We start from the raw sequence: 17,420 nt of genomic DNA, 5'->3' as shown, positions 1-17,420 counted from the left end.
ATAATTAATTCCCTTGGGAGGTAATTAATTTGGGCTGCTAATCGTTGATTGATAATACTATCCTATCATGAAGATATGATGAGATATCATATATATATATATATATAAAATACATGCATGAGGCAATAAAACATAATAATTACACAATAGGTCAAATTGAAATGGGTAATTTAGAGAAACCAAAAAACTAAAAATAAAACAGAAGCATCTTTTAATTAAAGCTAAAAAAATGACTAAAAAAATAAAAAATAAAAGATGTTAAAGTAATAATTTCTGCCACTGTGTCTGTTTATCATGCACTGGCTCTAAGTCCTCCTTCATCAACATAGCCATGTTTCATATCCACTTTCATATCACCACCACCTCCATTAATTATTCCATGGTCACCACCATGTCCTCTACTCCCTGATCTGAAACCATTACCAGCATGACCATGTCCTCTGCTATCCGATCTAAATCCATTGGGCTTACTTCTCATATCGAGCCCAAATTCAAGATCTCCTTCTTTCTGCCGAAAGCCGTTAGTCCCACTCCCAAATTCACTTCCTGGTCTTTCTTTTGGTCGAATCTTGTTGTGGTGGTTGTTCTTCCCATTCCCACCTTCACTTCCTCCTTCTTTTGCACGAGAGCTCTGTTTCGGCGGCTTCGGGTTCGAATTGTGAGCTCGACGATTGCAGAGCCTACCAAGAAAGCAAGCAATGGCTGATATTACAACTATGATGGCCAAGACAATGAAAACCGTTCCAAATGATCCATTTGAATGGTGGGAATTTGGTGGCTGTTTGGTAACAGTGTTTGGATAAACCAGAACTGGTTGCTGCTGTTGCTGTGGCTGTGGTTGTGATTGTTGCTCTGGCTGTTGCTGTGGTTGAATTGTAGACATGGTTTTTTTGGAAGGATTAATTTGGATATATGGTAGAAAGAGAATTATTGGAGAGTAAGGGGTTACAGGAGGAGTATGTGGGGGTTTTGTTATAATAGGGGGTATGAAATTCTGGTTCTTTGAGTGTGAACAAAGGGAGAGAGTAGGAGGTTTTCTCAAGAAACAAGCAAGATCATTGTTTGTGAGAATGGGTTATGTATAATTAGGGGCTTCAATTATAAATCATCTTCTTGAGGGTTTTTTGAATTCAAAAAGGAACAACTTTTTCTTTAATAAAGAGACAACCAATTAAAGATATTCCTTCCTATTCTTTACTGCTGAAGAAGGAGCTACTTAGAAGGAGCTATTTGGATTGCTTTGTATGGAGAGAAAGTAAGATTTTGGAGCCTTTGGACAAGCACATTAATTTCTCAAAAGCCCATAAAAGAGCTCTCTCTATAATTTGTTTATTGTTCCAATCACTTTTTCATTTCAAAAATGGGAGATGACCCCATTTCCCATACTTTATTGCAATCTTTATATGATTCTCTTCTGTTTTCTGCACTTTTAATTTTTCTGGGGCTAAGTGCTTGTCTTTAGCCAAGTTTAACCTTGATAAAATCTCACTGATAAGAGAGAGTTGGATCCATTTATTCATTTAATTGCCCTTTTTCTGTTTCGTATGATTTATTGGCATTGGGTTTGGTTGGAACTATTGGAATTAGTAATATCTTAAAGAGGCAGATATTATTGGGGATCAACATAGGGATTTGGGTAACAATATACAATTGTCATTTAGTATTTTCAAGGCAATTTCCTTATTATAGTTTATATAATGGGGTCAGTCTTTTAATTGATCTTTATTCCTTTATCTTTATAAAAAGAAGGACATATTCTGCAAGAGTGGACTGAGCTTGATTTTGATGACTTTTTTATGATTATAGCAATCATACAAGAGAAAAATCATTTGAAGAGAACAGGTTGGCAATGGTACTTCCGGATAAGTACATATCCTTAGGGAACCACACAACATTATAAGGCAGGTCAGGAAAAAAAAAATTATATGTTTTGGGGTTCTCTTGCCAACTTTATGGTTGTGCATAAGATGCTCGCTAGATAACAGTTTCATTTGTTCTAATAAAGGTGGCAAGATATTTTCTCTTATCAGTAAAAATCCAAAGTACACTACCATGTATATTTTGTTTTATACAATCTTTTAATCCACTATTTTCTTTTTATTACAAAATCCGCTGGTTCATTAGTGGTAATAAAGCAAAATTAATATATTGTTGCTGCCAATCTCCACCGAGAATTTGTTCAATATATTGTCTACACTTACGCCAAAAAGATATTGTGTATACATTAGGCTCCACCATAATGAAACATTTTATTGGTGATGCTTTGCAGTTTAATATTGGCAAGTAAATCTGTAACTAGCAACCAGTCCGGCGCAAAATATTTCCTATTAAAAAAATGTTAATCTTTTTTTTTTTTTGGGTAATAAAAGAAAATTATTAATCTTTAGTTATATTAACAAGTAACAATAAATCACATTTAGAAGTAAAGAATCTGCTGCTTTCCTAAAGAAAAACAGAAAGAAAGTGTATTCATGCTTCCCTGGTTAAAATGCACTCCCAAAGTAACTTATCCAAAACAACAAGCCCACCAGACATGAATCTTGTCAGTCAGTGTGGGCTGCAAGAAAGTACCTCTGGTCAAACAACAAGGCCCAAGAGGGCCCACATGATCACCATCCCTTGGTTTCTTCCTTTATTTCGGTTTTAAACCCATCCCAATTCCCAAAGCGTTTTGCTATTTCTCATTTCACATTTGCCCATTGGTTCCCTTTAATTATATTTTGACTTTTTAATCTATAAAGCCTTACAATATGCATTCAGTATATTAGAACATATGAGGCGGTTCCCATTTTGAGCTTTTGAAAAAAAGTGGTGTCTTGTTGTGGTTTAAAGTAAATTTTTGTTTATAGCGAATTAAATTGTGGTATGTGGGCAAATTGGCACCTATCTCCTCGATCAATTTCGTAATATAAAATATAATCCCCCACAAAAAAAAAAAAAAAAAAGAGAAAAAAGAAATTCTTACGTTTAGGATTGATTTTAAACTCTTTAGAATCAATTCTCCCATAATTTAAAAGACTTTCATGTCTGATAAAACTGATTTTGACTTGAGTATTAAATAATTTTGACAATTACAAAGTTAATTTAATAATATGGTTGCTTTTTAAATTCTAATTTTTTTATAATAAGGATAAATAATTTTAAATTTTCAGAACACATTTTAATAGGAAAGCTGAAAATGCATAATAAACACACTCAAACTGCTCCAAACCAAATTCAAACCAAAAACAAAACCATAACGTGAGAAAGCCAAATATATATCCCAATCTCAATTACAACGAAATATCTTCTTAATCTTCTCTGTCTATATTCTAGACTAAATACGATGACGAAGACATTTCAGCTCCTTCTCAACCTGCTATTGCTTGTCCCACTATCAGGTCCCACTCAAGCTTAATTTGCTTTTGGATGTCTCTGATTTTGTTACAATTATCTTCATCATCAAAAATCTTTTTAATTTAATTTATTTTTCAAAAACACATTTTCTTTTTGCAGTTTCTGCACCGGTTGGAATCTGCTACGGCAGAGTAGCAAACAACCTCCCCCCACCCTCCGACGTCGTCAACATCCTCAAATTCAATAACATATCATCCCTCCGTCTCTTCAACACCGAACCCACGACACTCCGTTCATTCTCCGGCACCGGAATCGATCTCCTCGTCGGCGCCCTAACGAAGTCCTTCCCTTGCTTGACTCACCCTCCGCTTCCCTCGACTGGCTCCAATCCAACATCTTCGTCCACGTCCCTGCCGATCAAGTCCGGTACATCGCCGTCGGCAACGAGGTCTTCCTCAAGGACCCTTTCTACACTCCTCACGTGGTTCCTGCCGTTCTCAACCTCCACCAGGCTCTGCAAAACCTCGGCTTCTCCGATTCCATCAAGCTCTCGTCGCCGCAAGCCGCGTCTGTTCTAGCCAATTCTTATCCTCCATCTTCGGCCTCTTTCGATCCTCGTCTTCAGTCCTTCATGATTCCATATCTACAGTTTCTGCGAGAAACTCGGTCGCCGTTCATGGTTAATGTGTATCCCTACTTGAGCTACATAAGCAATATGCAGGATATTTCTTTGGATTACGCTTTGTTTGGTGGAGCTGACGATCACTATAGTTTGACGTATAGTAATCTGTTTGATGCGAGTTTGGATTCATTTGTGTATGCAATGGAGAAGGAAGGGTTTGATGGAATTCCTGTGGTGGTGACGGAGACCGGGTGGCCGACGAGCGGTGGCGAGGCCGCGAGCTCTGCCAATGCTTTGGTGTATAATGGGAACGTGGTTAGACGGGCGGTGAGAGATGTAGGAACGCCATTGAGACAAGGAGTGGGAGTTGAGGTTTACCTGTTTGACCTCTTTGATGAGAATGAAAAAGTTGGAGAAGAGTATGAGAGGCATTTTGGGATTTTTGGACTTGATGGGGTCAAAGCTTATGACCTGAATCTCAACTAAAAAAGAAGTCTCTTGGCATGCCATTTTATATATTTTCTTTCTATTTTATTCTTTATTATTATTATTATTATTATTATTATTTGTTTAAGAGAGTATAATAGGTTATATAGCATTAGAGTAAAAGGAGTGCTTAAGTATAATAATGTTTTAACAAAAAAAATAAAAATTTAAAGTATACTTTTGTTTTTAATTCTTTTTAAAAAATATTTGTTAGACAATATTAAGTCCTAAACACATAGGTTTTAATAAGATAAATATGTAAAAACATATATAGTTTTGATCTCCTTGTAACTATAAGACGATAGTTTTAATGAATTTTATAACCATAATAAGCACATATGTAACGATAAAAAAAAAAGGCATACACGTAAAGAGTATTTTTGGTTTTTTTTTTTTTTTAATGCAAATATAACCTTCCTTTTAATCGAACAATAGAAAAATTGCAGATTACATCGTATTTTGAAGTAAAAGTGGCCAACAAATTAGCTGGTCCTTCCTCAATCTGTACATATTCATTTCCACATAAATGAAAGCAAAACGTGCAACTCACGTGCGGCCATCCTTGTTGTACAATCTTTTATTCTACATCCTTCTAAATTAATGTGCTACTTTATTTATTTATTTTTTAAAAAGTGTTTCGGCCTTGCCCCAATGTGCTTTTGGGCTCAATATATGAATCGACCTTAATTTGGTACGTCTTAGTTGAACTTGTGGCTGCTTGATCTTCATTCGTATCTTTGCTTTTTACTTCATATTTTACTTCATCCATGAGTGCACAAAGATGATGAAGAGCAATTTTGCATTCCTCACAGTAATGCATATCCTTAAAATTTGTGTGGCTTCGTTTGTGGCTTCTCTATGGTAATCCATATCATTCAATCATAAAATTTGTGTTTGTTTCGACGCTAGTAATTGTTCACTACTAGTTGCGTGAACTTTTAAAGTTAGATTTGAGTTAGCTAACATGACAAAGTTCAATTGCTTACAAAATCTTTATCATATATCAAAATCAAGAATTTATGTTACTGTAAAATCATCATTATTCTTCATAGATTAAGGAATCTCTATCATCCCATTCCTATAAGCCAAGAGGGAACAATAGAGTTTGTGCTTGGCATTGCGCTTAATTTCTCAATCTTAGCATGCTATCCGAGCTAGGGATTCCTAAATTAAATTAGAAGAACTAGGATTTTTCAATGTTTGGTTTGCTCATAAGAACTAAGACTGCTCAACGTGTGGTTTGCTTAGTGCTTAAATTAAATTATACATATATATATATATATATATATATGTCAAGATTGGCAATATTCGTACCTTAAATATATGAGATTTTAAGTTTAAATTAGTCAATGATTAAAAAAATAATTTAGATATGGTTGATCCTACATGTTGTGCGTCTGCAACTTTGTGAAAATGGAATGCTTAAAAGATAAAATGAAAATAAATTTAATGTTTAATAAATAAATAAAGAAGGAAGTGAAACATAGTGAAACATATGGAATCCATGAGGAATATCTAATAAAGTAACTTATAAGAAAACACAAGAGCATGAGGTTGGAAAAAAAAAAAATTATTATACTGGGTAAAAAATATTTGAATTTCACCCAAAAAAAAAAATTGTTTAAAAAATATAGATTTTTCCAAAAAAGAAAAAAAAAGAAAAAGGAAAAAAATCTATAAACGACTAAATCAGGTGTTTTTTTTTTTCAATGACAATGAGCCAGAATTTGAACGTGCACTTGGGGCAATGGTGGGTCCCGACTTGGCCGAACTCCAGCATGGACAAAACAAGGAACTGAATAGTTGGTGGTCTTCTTCGTCGTCTTTGCTCGTCGTTTTGCAGCTTTTCCTACACAAGTGCTGTTTTATTTTTATTTTGTTACTTTATTCACATCTTAACAATAAGAAATCTAACAATGAAAAAGCAACAACAAATTGCGAAGTGGTAAGGTTTTTGTTGATCTTGAGAACCTTTGTTTTGCTTCCCTCCCAAAGGACATTTTGGATGTTCTTTAGCGACAGAGAAGCTTGGCCCTTGTCTAGGCTTGTAGCTTCTCTGTGGTGTCGTTTTTTGTTTTTTTTTTTTTTTGGTCTTTTAATAATATTTCCTTTTACCAAAAAACAGCAAATTGCGAACAATTCTACATCCTTCTAAAATAATGTGCCACTTGAATTTTTTTTTTAATTTATTTTTTAAAGTGTTTTTGCCTCGCCCCAATATGTGAATCGACCTTAATTTGGTGCGACTTAGTTGAAGTAGTGGTTGCTTGATCTTCATTCTTATTTTTGCTTTTTACTTCATCTATGAAAGCACAAGGATGGTGAAGAGCAATATTGAATTCCTCACGGTAATGCATTTCCTTAAAATTTGTGTGGCCTCGTATGTGGCTTATCTATGGCAATCCATATCCTTCAATTATAAAAGTTTGTGTTTGCTCCATAAGTAATTTTCTAACCGTTTGAGTGAATTTTTTTTTAAATTTTTTATTTTACCATTATATCAGCTAACATGATAAAGTGCATCTTCATAAATTGCTTATAAAAATTTTATCATATCAAAATAAAAAATTTAAGTTATCGTAAAATCACTATTTTCATAGATTAAAGAATCTCTACCGGTTTAGCCTATAAGCCAAAAGGGACAATAGAGCTTGTGCTTGGCGTTGCACTTAATTTCTTAATGTCAGAGAGCTATCCAAGTTAGGATTCCAAAATTAAATTAGAAGAATTAGGATCTTTCAATATTTGATTTGTTTAGAAAAACTAGGATTTTTTAAAATTTGATTTGCTTAATGCCTAAATTAATTTATACATATGTCTATACGCCAGGATAGTTTAATGGTAATATTCACATCTTCCATATACGAAATATCAAGTTCAAATCAATGATTAAAAATTTAATTTACATATGGTTGATATCACATGTTATACGCATGAAACTTTATGAAAAAAAGTATATTTAAAAGATACAATAAAAGACTAATTTAATGTTTAATAAATAAATAAATAAATAAAGAAGGAAGTGAGACCTTGAATCCAGACGAATATCTAATAAAGTAACTTACTTTCTAAAGTAAATTTTTTTTTTTCCTTGCTTACTCGTTAAGAAAACACAAGAGTACGAGGTTGAAAAAAAAAAAAAAACTCCAATATAAACGACTAAAATTAAGTAGCAAAAATAATTTGCTTGATTTTTTTCTATAAAAAGAAAAAAAAACTATTATATTGGGCAAAAAATATTTGAATTTCACCAAAAGAAAAGTTTAAAAGATATAGATTTTTCCCAAAAAAGAAAAAAAATGGAAAAAAATTTATAAACGACTAAATCAGGTATTTTTTTTGGATGAAAATAAGCCAGAATTTGAACGTGCATTTGGTCTTTTACAACACGGCAATGGTGGGTCCCGAATTAGCCGAACTCTAGCGTGGACAAATCAATGAACTGAATAGTTTGGTGGTCTTCTTCGTCGTCTTTCGTTGTCGTTTTGCAGCTTTTCCACCTACACAAGTACATTTTTATTTTTATTTTGTTATTTTATTCACATCCTATTAATAAGAAATCAAACAATGAAAAAGAACAGAGTGATTTGTGAAACCTCGTTAGCTCAAATCAAAGAAATCAGCAGCAACCAAAAAAAAAAAAAAAAAAAAAAAAGAAAAAAAGAAAAAACAGAGCAAAGCTCAGAGACTAATAAATCAGTGAAATTCCATGGCTAACGGAGTCACTCACGACCTCTTACATCTTCTCTGCACGAAAGAAAGGGACTTTCTCATCCGCAATAATGGGGACCAGGTATGATTATGAATTATAAAACTAAGTAATACCCATTTTCATTTTTATCTTGTTATTTTCTGTTCAAACAAACTGGTAAAAAAATCAATAAATAATGGTAGAAGAACCCTTTTGAGTGATTTACATTTGCGTTTATTCCCCTTTTTATTCAATGTTCAAATGGTCTAATAAAGTTTGATTTTTGACAATTTTTGTTGAGTTGGATTTTGTTGGTGTTTGATAATTTTATAGGTAAAAGTTGCTAGTTTGGTGGGAAAAATTGTGGGTTTGTATTTTTCTGGGTCATGGTTTGAATCATGTCGCTATTTCACTCCAATGCTAGTGGAACTCTACAAAGAAATCGCATCGAAAGGCAATTTCGAAGTGGTTTTTATCTCCTCGGATAAAGATGATGAATCATTCAAAGACTTCTTCTCTGAAATGCAATGGCTTGCCATTCCATATTCTGATTCGGATACCCAGAAACGCCTTGGTGATTTGTTCAATGTCAAGGTGATTCCTAGCCTTGTGATTGTTGATGAAAATGGGCACGCTTCGACTGAGCAAGGTACCAAAATTGTTGCCGAATATGGTGTAGATGGATATCCTTTCACCCCGGAAAGGATGAAATTCTTGAAAGAGGAAGAAGAGGCAGCTAAGCAGAACCAATCTTTGAGTTCTGTCTTGGTTTCTAATTCCACCGATTATTTGATTTCAAATAATGGGGATCGGGTAATTTTTCCTACTGAACATGCTATGCTTGCTAGCTCTATATTTTTGCAATCTTTAATGTGTACTAATTGACAGGTTCTTGTTTCTGAGCTCGAAGGCAAAATGGTTGGCCTCTATTTCTCAATGAATTCTTTCAGTCCAAGCCTTGAATTTACTCCAATGCTTGTGGAGTTTTACAAGAAACTCAAGGAAAAAGGACATGATTTTGAGATTGTCTTAATTTCTTTAGACCATGATGAAGAACAGTTTAAGCAGGGGTTCGAAACAATGCCATGGTTGGCATTGCCGTTCAATGTCATGAACAGTCAAAAAATTGCACGTTACTTTGATCTTGGAACCCTTCCTACTCTGGTTATAATAGGGCAAGATGGGAAGACTTTGAAGCGAAATGTGGCTGAACTCATTGAAGAACATGGTGTTTTAGCCTATCCATTTAGTCCTGAAAAGCTTGTTGAGCTTGCTGAGATTGAGAAAGCGAATATCGAAGCACAGACATTAGAGTCCCTTTTGGTTTCTGGAGATAAAGATTTTGTTATTGAAAAAAGTGGTTCCAAGGTACTATTCTTCATTATTGCAGTTCTAAATCTGTTAATCTTTCAAAACCTCAGCCAATCGATTCTGCAGTTAATCACGTTTGCCATCTGTGTTTGGTTAGGTACCGGTGTCTGAACTTGTTGGAAAGACCATTTTGCTGTATTTCTCAGCTCACTGGTGCCCTCCATGTCATGCATTCATGCCTAAGCTTGTTAAAGTATATCATGACATTAAGGCAAAAGACAAAGCATTCGAAGTGATTTTCATCTCAAGTGATCATGATCAGTCTGCCTTTGATGAATTCTTTTCGAGCATGCCTTGGTTAGCCCTTCCATTTGGCGATAAGAGGAAGAGATCTCTGCAGCGCAGATTCAAAACACGAGGCATTCCTACAGTCATAGCCATTGGTCCCTCTGGCAAGACACTGACCACAAACGCCCGAAACATCATTGGTGCTCATGGGGTGGATGCTTACCCATTTACCAAAGAGCGATTGGAGGAATTGGAGATAAAGGAGGATGAAATGGCTAAAGCTTGGCCTGAGAAAGTGAAGCATAAGTCCCATACTGAACATGAGCTTGTACTTACTCGCCGAAGTGGATATGGTTGCGATGGTTGTGGTGAGCCAGGATATCACTGGTCTTTCTATTGCATAAAGTGTGACTTTGATCTTCATCCAAAGTGTGCTTTGATGAACAATGAAGCAACAAAGGATAAGCCTAAATCAAAGGAGGGATATGTTTGTCATGGTGATTTGTGCTGTAAAGTCTGATAAAGCATATATGTAAATTATGCTCTATGATTCTTGTTAGGTGTTTAGTTGTTGAAAAAGCTCGTAAAGTTTTGCATATCTCGTTGACTTTTTGGGTGAGATTGCATATTTCTGTTATGCTAGTATATCTAACGCGGTGTATGAGTGCAGTGTGACAGATAAAAAATTAAAAAAAAAAAGTGTATGGTTTTCTGTCATGGGGGTGAGGACGAAGTGTGAAATATTCTGCTAGCCTATCTTCTTTCTGTTTCTTATTATTAACAAAGACATAGTTTCTTAGATTTTTCTCCACCCAAGTTTGCAAGTTTGAGGTGGTTCTAGCTTAATGTTAAGAACTGCTTTTGTTTTGGTTTTTTTAAGCCAACAATAGAATTGTACATACAAATTTGATGGTGAAATTTCTTAGCTTTCACTTCCATGGACTCTAGGAATCTACTCAAAGATCTTCAATCCTGTTCAGATGTAAATGAGGAAAAGGAATAAGCAAATTAAGGATGAGGAGACCAAAAGGTAAGATAATATTGGGGAATAAGCAAATTCTTTTTTATTTTTTATTGATTTGTTTATCAATTATTATATTGAAAATGTGGAGCATTTAAACTTAAAATTATTTGAGAAACTAGGGACAAACACATTGGGTTGTCCCGTAGAGATTGTGACATATTTACGCCAATTTATAGCTAATTTATTTTCGAAGTTAAGCTGAATTACACCGGGGGAGTAGCCCGTATAAACTTTATATTGTATTGTATTAATAATGCAATTCTACATTTGGCTGACGAAGCACATACCCCGATGCTTATAAAATATTGTGGATCACATCTTTTTATCCACTCTGTGTTGTACTATATAAATCGAAGGGAAGCATGGGTTTAACTTGCATTGTATTGTATTATACTTATAATTGGAGCAATTTATTTATTTATGTATTTTCTCAAATGCAGCTGCAGTTATTTTACCCAGACTAAGGCAGAAGCTTCCTTATCTAAGAGATCTGATTGAGGATAAAGGAAAAGTGGAAAAAAATAAAAAATAAAAAAATAAAGAAACCAAACATATCAGTGCCATTAGCAATCTATGGGATGAGTGCAAACATAAATTGGTTCTTTTATGTTTCCTTTTTTTTTCCTTTGAAATCAAACAGATAAAATGAAGAAATTGAAATGAAAAAAGAGAAATTGAAAAAATACAATGATTATCATTGATTCTCTGTTTAATCTCCAATTAAATGCAAGAATATAAAAAATAAAATAAAATAAAAAATAAAAATTGAATAGACTTCCACATAATAGAAAGTAAGAATGTTCTTTGCTCTGTTTTCCACCATTATAGACTCAAGCAAAGAAAATGTTTTTAAGTTTCAATATGAAATTACCTAATTTTTTGTGCGATCCTCCTCCAAAGTTTATGGACACGGTTTTCATATCCCTCTGGTCCTCCAGGAACTTGCTTACCTCCATGGATGCGGTTCCTCACATCGTGCCTCTTGGCCCTTACAGATAGGTTTTTTATAAGGTGCTGTAAAAAATTACTTGTAACAAAGGGTGTTGTAAAAAATTATTTTTCTTGTAACGAAAGAAATATCTGAACCTACGAAACAGGCCCAACTTTTCATATGTAAATGCAAGTTCTAGTATTTATGACTTGGTTCATTGCAGAGAATCCATCTTCTTCAATTACCTTCAACAGCGAACCTCAGGCTTAGTCAACCATCTTAGTTTTTCAGCAGCACTGCCTCTGAAATGAAAACCAATGTCCAGCCTAAATATCTAGATATGAAAGTATCTGCTGATACGTTGCATATCACACTTTGACACGTTTCAAACAGTTTCCAACAAACTTCAAGAACATGTTCTGCTGACTTTTTTACCATCTTATTGGAAAAGTAACATCCTTGAACTCTTCCAAATATAATTCAGGCATACATGTGATGTATGAGAGGATCAGGTAATTGCAATATTCGGTTATTTCCATAAACTTGGGTCCATCACCTCCCTCTCCTTGTCCGGCTCTGCTTTACTTTCTTTTCTTCCTAGCCGTAATCAAATATGAAGCCCTGAGAGAAATTGTGTTTCTTTTGTTCTGTACCAGAATATGTATGGCTCATCTACACTACACTCATGTATTAATACTTATTATGGTGTCAATAAATAACTTACAAAGAGCATAAACTACACTAATTAACTTATAAATTAACTACAAGTCTAAATTTCTATTAAAATTTTGATTGAATTTAATGCTCTTCTTTCTTTAAATTTAGATTGAATTTTAAATTATGCCATGGACATCTGTTCTAAGCTACCTGGTCATCTACTAAAAAGAATAAACTTTATTTCCTTTAAAGTTCCGTTGAAACAAATCCATAATGTGATCAAGCTCAAAGACATGGAACCAAATCCATTTGAAAGATTTTCAGTTGGCTCTAGATATATAAAATGGATATTACATGGAAACAACATCCACATTATTAACTATGAAGCTGTGATAATTGACAAGTAGCTAGTGCTCAATGGTCAAGGGGTAGGTTCTTAAACGCTGTCGTTTAGGCAAAAAGACTTCATCAATGGAGCTTATATGTGCATCACCATCCTGTAGCGACCATTGAGAATTTCTATGATAACAATGACAAAACTGCTCTTCTATTTCAAAAGTCTCCAAAGAAGGTGCACACCAAAGAAAAGATTGCCTCAATTCTGAATCTCTCTCTAATTCATGATAAAATTTCAACTTCAAATGCTTTAGAATAGGCAATGGAAGGCAGCTAATATTTCTTACTTCCTCCGGAATGATAAGATTCTACAAAACAAAACCACAAGAAATCTTAAAACTTGGATTAATTTCAGACAAATAACCAAAACAAAAAACAAACTCTGAATGTGTAAATGCCTCTTCCTTTATACAACAGGGAAAACACAGCACCATCTTCTTCAAGAATTTAAAGCATGAAAGAAAATCTATGAGATATTCTTGAAAGAACCACATCTTACTCAAATACATACCATGAACAATCAAATTGGCTCCTAACAGATTGGGAGCGTCAACCAAAACAGTTTTCTTCAATGAACCATGAAATACAAAGGAATCTAGATCTGGTGTTGTAAATTTAGCACCAGCATGAGAAAAACATCCGCCATTATACATTAAAGATTTGAGGCTACGACTTTGGATGCTAATATATATATATATATATATTTTTTTTTTTTCTCGGAAGAGCAGCATAAACTCAATTTATTAAGAAGAGGAAGAGCACTAACCGTGGCTTGTAAATGCTCCTGATTAGTAAACAGGATAAACCATAACTAGAGATTTATTAAATTACCACGGATCCAAAAGTTTAAACGGGGTTTGTTATATATATATTAAGCTTTTTGTGTCTAACAAGATTTCAAGATTTCTAAGTGTTCCAGTAATTGCAAGGTCTTTCTGGAGATGTAAAGACGTAAAACACAAGTCCTCAAGTATAGGCATCCAGAAATTAAATTTTGAAGAGCCTCGATTCATCAAACTCCACTCTGTCCAAGCAGAGTTAGGAAAAGTGTGCTTTTAACTTCACATCCTTCAACTTGAGGATAACTAACGTTCTCGAATCAACAACTGTCCGAGGTAAACTGTAATGCCACGTAGCAATATTTCTAGGTTGGAGTGTAAGAGCAATTGGTTTGATACAGAGAACTAATTCCTTCACATTACCTTCTTCAACAGCATTACTTGGCCACTCATCTAATTTTTTCTTCATCTGGTCCAGCATCATATCGCATGTCTAACTTAAAATTAGTTATGGATGTTGCATCTGCAGAACATTGCAGAGTGTGCCGGTAGTTCAAATAGTTTCTCACGAACTCCAAGAACTCGTTTTCTTTAAGTTTTGCCATCTCTTGGAAAAGTACATCTTCCTTCAACTGTTTGAAATATAGCACAGGAATATAAATCCACATGCGTCTCCAGCGCTTGCAAAGAATGCTCATCCGAACAGCATCAAAGGGGGGAAGGAATGAGAGGATCAGGTGATTCGAAATTCGATCTACATCCATGTTGACGGCTTTCTTTCCTTCCCTTCTTCTGCATTGCTTCTTCACTTCATTCGTTGCCATAACTAAGAGCTGCGAAGAAGGACTATTTTTCAGAAAATAGGCTTAATATGAAAATCTCAACACTCTTCTTTATCAAAATATATAAAAACATATAGTTCCGCAGAGTACACTAACAGATGTTGAGGAGTATATAGATCATAGTTTGTAAAGAGTCCACTACGGCCAGTCCTATAGAATTACTAATAGGAATATTTTCTTTCAAAATTTAGGAGAAAATTAATATGTATCCTCTGTTTTTTTTTTTTTTTTTTTTTTTTATATATATATATATATATATGTATATGGTACCTAGAAGGTATTTTGGACAGGTGCAAGTCAAGAAACAAAGTAATTGTACAGTGAAACATTCAAATAGTTTTTTTAATTTTTTTTAATTTTTAAATTTTTTTTTTTTTGGGGTGGAACATAAACAAAATGGAAACAAAAGCGAAAAACCTTTTTGCAAAACTTACAGTTTGGCTATCATTCAAGTCGTGTAGATTTCAAAACTTGGTTTGGCAATATATTATTTATTTATTCTTTTAATACTCTTTTAAGTATGCTTCTAAACTTTCAAAACTCACTTCAAGTAATAATGGATGAATTACATTAACCAATCTTTAAGTTTGATAAAAACTCTCAGGTATAAGATTTCGGAATTTAAGAGAAAAACCCAACAACAGATAACCTTATTTTATCATTGTTGGTTGGAAACAATTTTACTAGCAAATAATTTTTTTAATTTTTTTTAAACTAAAAATTGATACAGAAAATATTTCTAAACAATAACGCAAAATTTCTGTTTTTTAAAATTTTATTTATTTGTATTTTTTACTTTTTCTTTTTCTTTTCCAACAAACATCTTTTAAGTTAAAAAAAATGATAAAAGAGAATTATGAGGTAAAATGTAAATAAATAAAAGAAACGAGACTATAAATTAGATGAAGAAGGAAAATGCCCAGAAGAAGTAGAGAAGCTCACAGTTTTGGGTTACGACCTTGAAATGAAAATGGGGAAACTGGAAATTTCTAGAGAAGAGAATGAGAAATAAAAACCCACTGAAAAGTCGCTCCAGAGATTGGTTTTGATGACAAGAAGCCCACTGCGATGACCCATGCTTTACACTGTTTTTGGATTGAAGAGAGAAAAAGGAAAGAGATTATTAGTTCAACAAGGAAAGAGAAAGGAACAAAAATATTTATTGATAATAATTATTTGGATTATCAGTAAATGAAAAGAAAAGAAAGAAGAAAATATTTATAATAAATGTTATTTAATAAAAAAAAAAGAAAAAATAATTAATGCCATTTAACATTTTTATAAAAATATTTTATATATAAAATATCTTATTTAATTAGTTTTTAATTGATAAAGATAATTTTAAAATATTAAAAATTTTTATTAACTTTTTTACTTTTCTTTTATTTCCTGTTAAATTTAAGTGGAAAGCAGATTCATTAAAATAGATATAATCTATTTTTTTATTTTTTTTTATCCGTGCTTTTTCACTAATTTTAGTAATCCAAACAAATGAATTGATTTTTTTTTTTTCATATTTTATCAATCCAAATATAATGTAAAAAAGTGCATAATAAACAAATTGAAAATTTGAGAGATTCCGTTATATTTTATTTTATTTTATCTTTGAGTGAATGACACCATTTTTCTTTTAATTTTTGATAAATAGTTAGTGACTCTACTGTATAGAATTCTTTAGTTTATAACAATAATAGTTTCTTTCGCCCTGTTACCTTTGAAATTTTATCATTTTCGCAATTAGGCCTAACCTTTTTATTCACCACCTTTACCCCTTTTTTTTTTTTTTTTTTTTTGTTTTGGATGAAAAATAGTTTATAAACCAAAAGAAACCAACTAGCCAAAACATGAGAGCTTGCCAACGGCTTAGGAGCTGACAAAGAGATCTTTCTTCTAGTCCATAATAGTTACAAAATTATTATACAACAAAACAGGGGTTGGAAAACACTCGCAAGAGATTTTAAGATCCCATTTACATGCCAAATAAGCAAGTCTATTACATGACCTAGGAATCCAAACAAAGGAAACACAAATAAAGAAGTCATAAAGAACAGAGACTTTTTTTCAAGAATGGTAACCTTAGCTCGTTGTGATAGTCACAATGGACCAGAAAGGGGGTCGGATGGATTGTAAATGCCACGTGCAGTGCACGTCACCTATTCTTTGACCGTTAATTTTGGTGCGTTAAAAGCCACGTGCAGTGCACGTTACCTTAGTTCAATGTGAATTTTAATATGCATTTATCGTTTTTGAAAGCAAGTCCATCAACTTATATAGCTCATAGACGAAAAGAAAAAACAAAAAACAAGCACAAACATTTAACCTTGGAATTCACAAAGTAAGGACTAAAGTAGTAATAATCTTAGATTAGTCATGATTAAGTACCAAAACAAAACAGTAACATCAAGAATAATGGTTGGCAACTCTTGATTAAACTCTTAAGTTTAATAAACCACAATTATTCAATTCAAAGTTTTCCAAAATCCATGATACATTTTTTTGGTTAATTGTGAAATATATTGATGTTCTAAAATAAAAAAAAAAATAGATGCATGCCATCATTAACTTAGCAAAAATCATACTTAATTAGATAGATGCATGCCATCATTAACTTAGCAAAAATCATGCTTAATTAGCCACCTACATATGGCAAAAATCATATGTCATCCCTTCATCATTTCCTTATTCTCTTTGTTCAAACGCTTCATTCTCTTAATGCGAATGTAGCCTCGAGATGAACCCTAATTATCAACCTCCTAGCTTCTATGTGGTCGCTGTCTAACCTGAAAATCCAATAGTACTTATCAAAGAACTTTTTGGACATAAAAGTCTTACATATGACAAACTATCAAATATTTGCGAAGCTTTAGTTAATATGGATGTTAAAGTTGGTGATCTAAATTCTTATTGATTCGATTTGAAAAGCTCGCGGTGTGACTTATTTGATGAAATTTAATTTTTGGGGGGTTTATGGTGGTAGTGGAAGTCTTGAGCCAATAAGTCTAAGATCGTAGCCCACCATTGAGCCCAATGAAAGTGTGGGAGCAGCGCCCCTGCGAA

The 17,420-nt window shown here is 33.3% G+C and overlaps 2 protein-coding genes and 1 pseudogene across 2 annotated transcripts; 2 read left to right on the top strand and 1 right to left on the bottom strand.

Annotated features, from left to right (window-relative positions):
• Positions 1-65: 65 nt before the first annotated feature.
• Positions 66-1,592, bottom strand: LOC107428674 (uncharacterized). Its single transcript, XM_016039243.4, has one exon. It carries the CDS (start codon positions 881-883, stop codon positions 293-295), a length of 591 nt encoding a protein of 196 aa, XP_015894729.3. The 5' UTR covers positions 884-1,592; the 3' UTR covers positions 66-292.
• Positions 1,593-3,209: 1,617 nt separating this feature from the next.
• LOC107428659 (glucan endo-1,3-beta-glucosidase, acidic-like) lies at positions 3,210-4,594 on the top strand (annotated as a pseudogene).
• Positions 4,595-8,029: 3,435 nt separating this feature from the next.
• On the top strand, positions 8,030-10,545 carry LOC107428715 (probable nucleoredoxin 1). Its single transcript, XM_016039295.4, has 4 exons — positions 8,030-8,237; positions 8,469-8,948; positions 9,024-9,503; positions 9,604-10,545. The coding sequence occupies exons 1-4, from the start codon at positions 8,154-8,156 to the stop codon at positions 10,252-10,254; spliced, it is 1,695 nt and encodes a 564-aa protein (XP_015894781.2). The 5' UTR covers positions 8,030-8,153; the 3' UTR covers positions 10,255-10,545.
• Positions 10,546-17,420: the final 6,875 nt, after the last annotated feature.

Source organism: Ziziphus jujuba, chromosome 12 (assembly GCF_031755915.1).
Source record: "Ziziphus jujuba cultivar Dongzao chromosome 12, ASM3175591v1".
NCBI classification, from domain to species: Eukaryota; Viridiplantae; Streptophyta; class Magnoliopsida; order Rosales; family Rhamnaceae; genus Ziziphus; species Ziziphus jujuba.
Note: the sequence above shows the minus strand (reverse complement) of the source record. Positions and strands in the feature narration are given on the sequence as shown.